The sequence below is a fragment of the Galeopterus variegatus genome, unplaced genomic scaffold, assembly GCF_000696425.1.
Source record: "Galeopterus variegatus unplaced genomic scaffold, G_variegatus-3.0.2 Scaffold6804, whole genome shotgun sequence".
Classification (NCBI taxonomy): domain Eukaryota; kingdom Metazoa; phylum Chordata; class Mammalia; order Dermoptera; family Cynocephalidae; genus Galeopterus; species Galeopterus variegatus.
In genome coordinates, this window is record NW_007732915.1 from 109,740 (window position 1) to 120,899 (window position 11,160).

Below are 11,160 nucleotides of genomic sequence, written 5' to 3' on the forward strand. Positions count from 1 at the left end.
TCCTCTTAGAAAGTGAGAGCTGTCTTTGTTCAGAAAATTCTTTGATAATTAATTGGGAGTAGAACCTGACAACTGAGCGGTCCCGATTTTGGTGGACTATCTGCAGGAGGCAAGCAGATGGGTTTTGCTGGTTGCTCCATAGACAGAGGGGAAAGAGGAGAGGAAAAATAAGAGAGGTGGGATGGAACCAGGAGATGCGAGCTCCTTGCCAGGCATATAACTTGAGGGCAGGAGGCAGCTTTAACAGCATTAAAACTCAATTTCGAAACTTCTGACTTTAAAATATTTCGAAAGGCATATGAAAGATGCTGACAACGTGGACTCCTTTCAAGTACAATGATCTTGGATAAAAAGACTGAAAAAGAAGAAAAGAAAACTTTGCTTATAAGGGCTTTCCCAGCCTCTTGCAAAGAGCCTGGCGAGAAGTAGGTGCTCCAAATTATTTGCTGAATGCATGACTTTTCTGTCATTCCCCACTCTCCCAACCTGCACTTCACACTTCGGCAATACTGAACTACTCATACTTTCCCATTTGTCATGCCCTCTCTCACTGTGTCTTCTATGTTTGGAATATTCTCGCCTATCCTTCCCTACCCTCGCTCCCCCAAAAGTACACCCTCTCTTTCATTAAACAAGTTCCTCCTCATTTTACACCCTGCCACCTACCACATCCCATGGACAAGGCTATATCTCTCATTTCCATCAGGCTCCAACTCAAAAATCACAGAACTTCTCAGAAAGGCCATCTCTGGCCATCTACTAAAGTGCCGACAATCCCTCACCCGCAAATCTTCATAGCGGCTTTCTGTGTCTGGTGTTAGACTGTGTTCAAATCTCACCTCTATCGTTTATCAGCTACGTGACAACGCATAAGGTTCTTAACAAGTCTAAGCCTTGTTTTTCTCATCTTAAAATGGGGTCCTATCACTTTATAAATTTGTTGTATTTAATATAAAATAGTAATAAATAGTGATAGCTATCTGAGGGCCTACAGTGCATTGGAAATTATGTTGAGCACTTTACAAGCATTTTATCTAATTGTCAGAGCAGTCTGAAGAAACTTAAGACGCTGAGCACAGGGCTTTGTACGTTGCAGACAACCAAAATACATCCAACGAATGAGGCCAAGCAAGGTTAACCAGGTCCGCCGCGGGCAGGCCATCGGCAGAGCCGGGAGTGGAGCCCAGTTATGTCTGAGCACAAAGCCCACGCCCCTGACCTCTACGCTATATTTACTTTGGCAATGTGCAAAGTGCTGAGGACAGTCCTGGCACAGCAAGCCCTTAATACACGGCGCTTTGTTATCACCGGCCCTCTGCGTTAGAGAACTAGGGGAGTGGGCTTTGAATGCTGACTTGCCAGTTTCCAGTTGGCCTTGAGCCCACAGGTCGGGGCAACAAGGTTTCCCTAATTGAGGTTTAGATGCAAAATGTGCCCTTCTTCACCCTATTCTCCCTCTCCCGCAATTGCGGTACGGGCGAGCGGCGCTAGGGTTGAGGGTGCGCCTCTGGAGTCCCCGTCCCCTGGGAACGTTGGGCAGTGCGGAGCTGAAAACGGCCCCGAGATGAAGAGAGCCTGTTTCCAGCCGGACCGCGTCCCTGGGCGCTCCCTAGCGCCGCGCCTGCGCGCTCAGCCCGTCGCCGCGCCGGCCCTGAGGACTTGCGCTCGCTACCTTCGCGGCGCCTGGGCCCTGATATGCGCGGCTGCCGGGCCCTTGCCAGGTCCAGGTGCGTGAGGAGGGCTTCAGGAACACGCGGGCGAGGTGGGGCGACCCCTGGGGAGGTCAGGCCTGCCTCAATCCCGCCAAAGTGCCCGGGGACCCTGGGCAGGGGCGCCACGACCTCAGCTCCTCCAGCTTCTTTTCCTTTCTCTTGTCCCCACCTCTTGAATGCGTTTAATGCAGAGCGGGAATCACTTGAGAGGAAGGTACAGGAGGGTTGCTTTTTCCCTGCTGTGGGTCGTGTCACATGTGGCACTGGTGTATGTGTGTGTGTGTGTGTGTGGCTGCGGCCAAAGCAGTTTTCACCCTTGCCCTTCCTTTCCTGGTGTGGGATTATGCAGTCTCTGGACCCGGCTCGACCCCTTGGTGGTTAATGGTTGTGGGCGATTAGGGCGAGGACTAGATGTCAGTGTCGTTTGTGCAGTATAGTCCCACTGAGAAGGAGAGGTGAGGGTCAAGGCCAAGAGAGTGGGGCGGGAGGTGTGGGGCAGAAACTAGGAAGAGGGAAAGGCTGTGATAAATGCCGCCAGACGTTATCCCCCAACTGGGAGTTGTTATGTTTCTCTCCGGTTTTTCGTTTCTTGTTCACTTACGTGCTATCCTCACTTCGCTTTAATGGTGTTAGTTAAGACAAGAAAATCAACAGGCTTCCAGCCTTGAGGCAGTATTGGATTTTATCGAGGTCAATTTTTACAGTCTTCTGAAGGAATGTGTCTTGCTCTTCTCATGATATTTTCCGGGTTGAACCATTGAGCAGATCTACCGTCTTATTTTTTATTTCAGTTTAACATAAGAAAAATTACACAGTCTTAGTTTTCTTAAAAAATGTTTTTAACAACAACAAAGTCGGTGGATAGAACAGAAAATCAGTTGAAATGGGATTTGGAGCTCTATGTGCACCCTTGTATGCATACACTGGGGACTGTACAGGGAGCGGTGGGAATCCCTGACCTGACACTTATAAATAGGACATGAGATCACCACTTGTCACCAGTGGTTCTAACAATATAGGGTTCCCAGTAAGTACTTTCTCACATGGTGGGGAGGCAAGTGACCGTAACATCCAGTCTTAGTGCTAGTGATGGGTGATCAGCCATTGACCCTTTTCTGTGCAGGTAGCCAATCCCTGTTATAATCAGAGTTCAGGTCTAGAGCAAAATACTATGTGTGATCATTCAGACCTAACCTTAGACAATTAATGGCTGGCCTCATGGGGGGAAGCTGCCCTCTCACACGACTTACTGCATGTCCAGTGCATTGCAATTTTTTGGAGTGAGTTGCAGTGAAGGTCTGACCCCTTCCCTCCCACTAGCCATGCTGATAATATAACTATTTTCTGGCCTAGGTACCTCCATTTAGAGGCCCTCTTATCAGGGACCCTGGCTGAGGCACTTTTCTCCATTTTGACTTAGGTCCTTTCCACTCCTAGCTGTTCCCCTCTCTTCCCTGGCCTGAGGATCCATAAGAGGACAGAGACTTTTTTTAGGGGTTCCTTTGCAGTGAGGGGATTCCCTCATGTGCATTCCATCCACCTGACCCTCACCTAGTGTCCTCTTTAATGGACCACAGGGGAGCCAGTGCCTCTTTTTGCTTCTTGCTTGCACTGTTGCAGAAGGGAATAAAGACTTAATTATTTGTTTGGCTCATTTTCCTGATTGACTACCTTGACACTTAATTGCTCCGCAGGAATTAAATATATTGCCAAGTTCTTGGCAGTTCACTGGATTCATGACTTAGTTTAATCCTCATTGCTCTTGCTCTGTGTCAGCATGTTTAGGGATTTTGGAGGTTGCTTGCCTGTAATTTCTCTAACTCAGTGTAATGAAAATGCATATTCATAGGACCAACAGCTGATTGTTGCTAAAATGGATATCTGGGTTATATGGTGTATTTTATAAATTAATGTAGTGGCTGTCAGATTATTTTATTTTGCATAGATTAGTATGGTATTTTCAATTTGGCCTCTAACTAGATGATTTCTTTTGGTAAATATTTTGGGGTAATGTGGGCCAAGTGAAGTAAACCAGACACTGTTGCTTTCCTTGGTAATCTTGTCTCATCTCATGGGCCCCTATCTTTATCACCCTAATAGATTACTTGGCCACTTAGAATAAAGTGATTTGTTGTATGTTCCCGTTTAGTGTTGTGTGAAGAGGTGTTAGGAACAGCTTTCACAGACTTTTTTTGCATCTTCCTAAAAAAGTTTCACACGACAATATTTATTCTTGCTATATGGTATGTGCTCTGATACTTTCTATTTTATTTACAAAATGTTGATCATCATACACTAAATTGACTTCACACTCCATTAATGAGTAGTGACCTGCAGTTTGAAAAACACTGTGACAAAACCAGTATTTGCTCAGTAAGTAATTTTTTTTTCTGTTTCGAATTCATATTGCTAAGGAGAACCACAGTGGGTGTGTTCATAATTTCGTGTTTAAGATGTCTCCTAGAAGAAGACAGTAAACCAAGTATATGTTGGAGGTTTGCCACATCAGCTGACAAAAGAACTTTTGAGTTTCTGGTAGACTTATCAACTCTCTGATCTCAACTAAAAGAAACAAGTACATTAGAATGAGAGAGCTAGCACTAGTACAGCTTTTTTTTTTAAATTTCTGACTCCCTTATTTAAGTGCAATGTAGTAGTAGAAGAAAAACGAGAAGAAAATTGGCTTCTTTGATAAAAGAGAAGATAGGATGTAAGATGGTTGTGAAAATTCCTGTTAAACTTTTTGTACATGTCTTACAGAGGTATATACAGAAGTCATTTTTATCTTTATATTCTAAGACCAAAATGACCCTCTTATTATATTAGGACCAGTGAACCACACTCAACTTTCAGTTACTTAGTCATAGATAAGTATATAACCAGTTTGTCGACCTCATAGTCTCTGTATTTGTCTTTTAGGAATTCCACAACAAAGTGGAAAAGAGAAATAAAAAGAACTGTAAATTTAGTCAGGGTGTTTATCTTTTAGTTAGAACCCCTAAAATATTATTGAAGAGATAGGGATAAGGTTTTAAAATTTGATTAGTGTTCAACTGTATAATACCTTGCATTTATATGTTACTTCACAGTTTTCAAACACATTCATATGATCCATTGATTCTCATAACAACTTGGTGTGGTAGGCAGTCCAAGAGATATTTTCCCCATTTTACACATGAGGAATCTGTATTTCCTTCTTTCTATCAATAAGCTCCTACAGTGGCAAATGCAGTACTAGAACCCAGGTCTTCTGAGAACTTTATCCTCGTTGTCCTTGTTAGTTAAAGAAGTAATTGAGAGTAAATAATGTTAACGTTGTGGCTAAGAAATCCAACTTTGATAAGTAAAACATTTTATTCTCAGCATGTCTACAATGTGCTATAATTTAAATGCAAATGCATCTTATTTTTAGTATTACATTTTAATTCCTATATACTTTACCTTTCTAGCCCAATTTTTTAAAGAAACGACAAAGCAACTAAATATTGAAAAATCTACTTAATAGTGAAATAGGAAAATTGGAATTAAAAGGTCTATTTAGTGTTAAGAAATTCACTAAATTTCTTAACACTAAATACATTTTAAAATTACTTTGTAATGTAATCTCAATTAGAAAAATAGCATAGGGCTGGCTGGTTAGGAAAATCTACTTAATAGTGAAATAGGAAAATTGGAATTAAAAGGTCTATTTAGTGTTAAGAAATTCACTAAATTTCTTAACACTAAATACTTTTTAAAATTACTTTGTAATGTAATCTCAATTAGAAAAATAGCATAGGGCTGGCTGGTTAGGTCAAGTTGGTTAGAGCACCTGTGTTGATAACACCAAGGTCAAGGATTCGGATCCCTGTACTGGCCACCCTCTAAAGAAAAATAGGTTAAAATTATATCAATTTTTAGATATTTCTTTTAAAAACTCATATCTCTGTACATGTGAAAGTAGTTTTATAATTCTAAAGTATTCATATAAAATAGTTATTAACTTGTAAACACAGGAAAAGTACAGATTTTCCTTTACCCTTAATATCTTTAGCCAAAAGACAAATTATTTCTTTTCATATGAATAAGGAATTTTTTAATTAATACACTTTTATTTTTAATTTTTAGACCTCTGTGGAGTCTAAGAACACTATGGAGCTCATCAGAGTATATCACTGAAGAATATGATGGCTGAAAACAATTTAAAAATGCTAAAGATTCAACAGTGTGTAGTAACCAACAAACTACCTAGAAACAGGCCATATATTTGCAATATTTGCTTCAAGCACTTTGAAACACCATCAAAATTAGCTAGGCATTATCTCATTCATACTGGTCAAAAGCCATTTGAATGTGATGTGTGTCATAAAACCTTTAGACAACTAGTTCATCTGGAGAGGCATCAACTAACTCATAATCTGCCTTTTAAATGTAGTATTTGTCAACGCCACTTTAAAAATCTGAAGACATTTGTGAAGCACCAACAACTTCATAATGAAACCTATCAGAATGATGTTAAACAGGTCAGAAGATTGCTGGAGGCCAAGCAAGAAAAGCCAGTGTATGGAATGTATAGTACTTTTACCACAGAGGAGAGATGGGCATTGCACCCATGCTCTAAGTCTGATCCCACACACAGCACTACAAAGAGAAGAAAGAATGTTCATGCATGTACAATCTGTGGCAAGATGTTTCCATCACAATCAAAACTTGATAGGCACGCACTTATTCATACTGGCCAGAGGCCTTTTAAATGTGTCCTGTGCAGTAAATCTTTCCGACAGTCAACTCATTTAAAAATCCACCAGCTCACACATTCAGAAGAAAGACCTTTTCAATGTTGCTTTTGTCAAAAGGGATTTAAGATTCAAAGCAAACTTCTGAAGCATAAACAAATCCATACTAGGAATAAGACTTTTCAGACTCTTTCATTAAAGTTGAAGAGTCCAGAATCATGCCCCCTGACTAGTAAATTAAATGCAAAACCAGATGGTCTCGAAAATGGTGATATGGGTGAATCTGAGGAGAATAATCCACTTGATGTCCACTCTATTTACATCGTTCCTTTTCAATGTCCAGAGTGTGAAGAGTGTTTTGAATCAGAGCAGATTCTCAATGGACACAAGTGTTTTCCTGCCAGAGGTGGCAAAATTCCAAACAGGCTCAAAAGAAGCTACAACTATAAAACCACTGTTAAAAAAATCTTAGCCAAGCTTAAACGTGCTGGGGGTAAAAAATTAGATAACTTTAGATCTGAGAAAAGTGTTTTTAAAAATAGCTTCTTAAAAAATTGCGATCTTATTTCTAGTGAACAGAACTCTGAACAAACCCAGAGAACATTTATGGGTTCTCTTGGCAGATATGGAACATATAAGACAGTTAGTAATAAAAAGAAGAAAACATTGACTTTGCCATTTTCTTGGCAAAAGCAATTCCAGAGCCAAAATGTGGGGAAAAACTTGAAAGGTATCTTTACAACAGAAAGCATGTTAACTATGGATAATTCCGTGAACAATAAAGACTTACCAATCTATGGTCCAGCAGGCGAGGAATTCTTTAATAGCTGTGAAGTGCTTCAGTGTGGTTTTTCAGTTCCAAATGAAAACATACATACTGGACATAAGATGTGTCCTTGTGACAAATGTGAGAAAGTATTTCCTTCTATATCCAAACTACAAAGACACTATTTAATTCATACTGGACAGAGACCTTTTGGCTGTAATGTTTGTGGGAAATCTTTTAGACAGTCAGCTCATTTAAAAAGACATAAGCTAACTCATATTGAAAAGATTCCTTATAGAAGATCTCTTTGCCAAGTAGAATTTGGAAATTTGAACAAACTTTTCATTCATTCAGGTGATGATATTAACTATAATGCTTCGCAGCAATGTCAGGCTCTTGGTTTTCAAAGATATGATGTCTCAAAGTCAGATCAAATATCGGAAATAGAAGTTAAGGCAGAAACAGAGGATTTCATTCTCGGTACCCACTGTAGGAACAGGCAGCCCTATCTGTCTAGTGCGCTTTTGGAATCAGAGCAGAGCCATCATTGTTGTAGTTACTCAGGGCGTTCCGAGAGAAATGATGGCCTCCTTTACCAATGCAGTGTGTGTTCTAAAAGTTTTCGATCTCCATCTAAACTGGAAAGACACTATCTAATTCATGCGGGGCAGAAGCCATTTGAATGCTCAGTTTGTGGCAAAACATTCAGACAGGCTCCTCACTGGAAGAGACATCAACTTACTCACTTTAAAGAACGACCTCAAGAGAAAGTTGTGTTGGATTCGACTATGTAACAATCTAACCACTAATGCATTTGTGGTCTTTGGTGATCTTGTTCTTAAGGCCTGTATCATTTGAAATGCATTTTTATCAAAATGCCTATAGTAGATTGAGTGATTTCATAGGCAGTTGCTTGTCCTGCATAGTAAGGAAGAGGTAAGATACATAGAAAATCCATAGTGCTTTAGGAACAATCGAATTTTTATAAGTAAGAACATTATTTGGTGCCATAAAGTAAGAATTTATTTTACTTTAATATTATAAACGTATACTTTGGTTGTTTTGAAAGTTATAAATCCATGATTCTCTTCAGATAACTCAGCCTCATTATTTAAAGGAATTATTCCTTAAGACATACCATCTCCTTTTTAGATATACTCAAAAGACAAATAGTCAAAAATTGGCTTTTAGCTGCAGCAAATAGCCCCACTATATTTCATTTATTTTACATTTCACATGAAAGTATAATTTTGTCTACCTACAGCTCAAATTGCATTAAGTTTTTTTTCTTAAAAGTTTAAGAAAATAGGCAATAAAAGTGAAAATGGATGAGAAAAATAGCATTATTTTCTATGATCTTTTCAAAGCTATTTATTCATAGGACTATGTGGTCATTTCACCTTCTTTTCCTCAGGAGATGAGGATTCTTTTTTTGCTCAGGCTGCTGCTGTCTTTCCCAAAAGAATTTAAAAGGGAAGAGGCAAGGATACACCCATATACATTTACCATATTTGCTTATCAGGAATATTTTCTGAGTGTCACCATCTTTTTGATAATATGTACACAGTTTTATCTTTTCAGAGGAATAAATGAAGTTCATCTATTTGTTAATGGTTGACAACAGTAGTCATAGACTTAAGACTTTCACTGAGAGATCTTTATCTCCATAAGACTTTTACTTTAGTAAAACTTTCTTTTGATGCCTCTAGTTGAGTAGTCCTATGACTTACCTAAGCCCATTCTACTAAATTGGATGAAATGGAAATTACTAGGTTTAGTTTTAGATTTTATTCTTCTATGTTTTTGCAAGACTAATGCTAAGGAATGTTATTTTGATCCATATTTTTTTTTTAATTAGATAACCATTCCGGTATAGGAATAAGATGCTTATAAAGTTAAGGATATCATTCCTCTAAACAGAACTGTCGTAATTTGGGAAATATTTAATTCTAAACTTATTTCATAATCACCAATTGTCCATCATATTTGCCATTATTTATAAAGTCTTTAAGAATGACATTTTCTAGCAATAAAAGAAATTAACCATTATGTTTCTAAGGTGAAAAGAGCAGGTGGGTATTTATCCTAACACACTTAAATATAGTGAAAAGCCCTCAATTAAGAATGTGGATAAGTGAACAATTGCAAGTTTTGCATCATATTCTAAGAACTGGGTTTTTTTTGGGGGGGGCGGCGGGGGGGTTGGTCTGCTTGCTTTTGCCACAAATGAATTTTCAGTAACTTGAGTTTAATTGCAGAGATGAAACATGTCAGTATGAGTAAAATACCCAGTGATGTACAAATGTGCTTATTTTTTAAGTAATAGAGACATCCAGCTAAAGCAGAGGAGAATTACATGCTTTAAAGAATAATTTCTCGTAGTTTTCCTTGAGATATATTTCTCCAGTGCAAGCAAGATAATGGTTTACAGGATTTGTTTTACACAAAACTTTTCAAGGACACATCTGTTCTGTAAAAGCAAAGAATAACTACCTTATACTTTCCAAGAATAAAAGTTCCCATTTTTTCCTTAATATGTCTGAAATTATGGATTTTGGCATTTTCCTAACAATTTATATAATTTTGTTTGAAGGAAATGTCTTATGTACGTCTTTCTCAACCTAAACAGGGAGAGTCCTAACAGCGATGTGCTTGTATGATTATGAGACTATTTGCCTAAGTGATGCGACTAAACTTGTTTTTTTGCCCGTGTTTTTTAAGCTGTTTCATATTGAAAGTTGGGATATTGTAAAAATTTTGTCAAGGATGTACTGTAGTGCTATTTGAAGTACCTGTAATAAAACACTTATTTACCTTTATTATCATTGCAAGCTTCTTACGGAAACTATAGGAATGAAAATAATGTATACATCCATGTTAAGAAGATTAAATATTAAATGTTAAATGATGGTTTGCTGCATGCTAAAACTCTTAGTGTTGTTGAATCAATTACTTTGGTTTTCTGAAAAGTACAGTTTATAAATATCTTTAAAGAGAACTAAAAAAATTTTTTTTGCTTGGGTGGTTCTAGGATGTAGCATGATTATTTACTAAAGTACTTTGATTGGCTAGCTGAGTTAGATTTATTGTTTCTTGTTTTGTACTGTAATAAGGCCTATAATTTTAAGATAAAATGCTTTGAAGGGAATTACATGGTGGTTAAAATTTCTTGAAAAATTCTAATTTCAGAATATTTTAAAAATAAAGTTTCAAGTTACACAGTTTGGAGGGTTTTTTTTTTTTTTTTTTTTTTAAGGAAAATCATAGTATTGGAACAAGGTACTGATTTATTGTCAAACACTTTCATGGACTCACTCCAATTCACCTTCTACTATGAACTTACATGGATCTTTAGTCATTTACTTACTTGTTCACATTACATTTTTTTGATAGCTCCTTATCACCTACAAAAGAATATGTTAACTCTATTGCACGTCGTATGGTCTACCTACTTATCTATTTATCCTCCTCTTCGGCCTTTCTCTCCAGATTTGTACTAAAGAAAAATAGATTTAGTTTCTCCAGTATGTATTACTCTTGTTATTTTTCTGCCTCCATGTTGTTTACCAACTATTAATTTAAATTAGACACAGACTCTTACACTCTGTTCAAAGAAGAAGTATAGTTGAGTCAGGTTTTATTCCTTTGTCTTCCCAATTTGGGGAGAAAACAAATGCTTAAAACTGACTTGCAGAAAACACAGATTTCAATGTACATGTTATGTAAGACAACCAATTAGAATTACAGACATTTTTAGGACAGCAACAGTTTTTGAAGTCTGGGTATTGTGCAAGAGTTCTTTGTTAGAAATGACATTTGCATGGACTTATGATGCAGAATGGCATCTGCTTTTTAGAAACTGAAGGAAAAGGGAGATTTTGTTGATATTTCTCCTATTACTAGTTAGAATTTCAGGCTAAGTGGTGGAATTCTATTAGCACTAAGAGAAAAAAGGAAATGAAACTGG

At 37.9% G+C, this 11,160-nt stretch overlaps 1 protein-coding gene across 1 annotated transcript; it reads left to right on the plus strand.

Moving 5' to 3' along the window:
* The first annotated feature begins 1,680 nt into the window (after positions 1 to 1,680).
* ZNF770 (zinc finger protein 770) lies at positions 1,681 to 9,170 on the plus strand. Its single transcript, XM_008591276.1, has 2 exons — positions 1,681 to 1,727; positions 5,820 to 9,170. The coding sequence occupies exon 2, from the start codon at positions 5,876 to 5,878 to the stop codon at positions 7,985 to 7,987; it is 2,112 nt and encodes a 703-aa protein (XP_008589498.1). The 5' UTR covers positions 1,681 to 1,727; positions 5,820 to 5,875; the 3' UTR covers positions 7,988 to 9,170.
* The last annotated feature ends 1,990 nt before the right edge of the window (positions 9,171 to 11,160 follow it).

What these genes read in the sequence shown, in the direction of transcription:
- ZNF770 (XM_008591276.1), top strand. Translation starts at nt 5,876, where the DNA reads ATGATGGCTGAAAACAATTTAAAAATGCTAAAGATTCAACAGTGTGTA.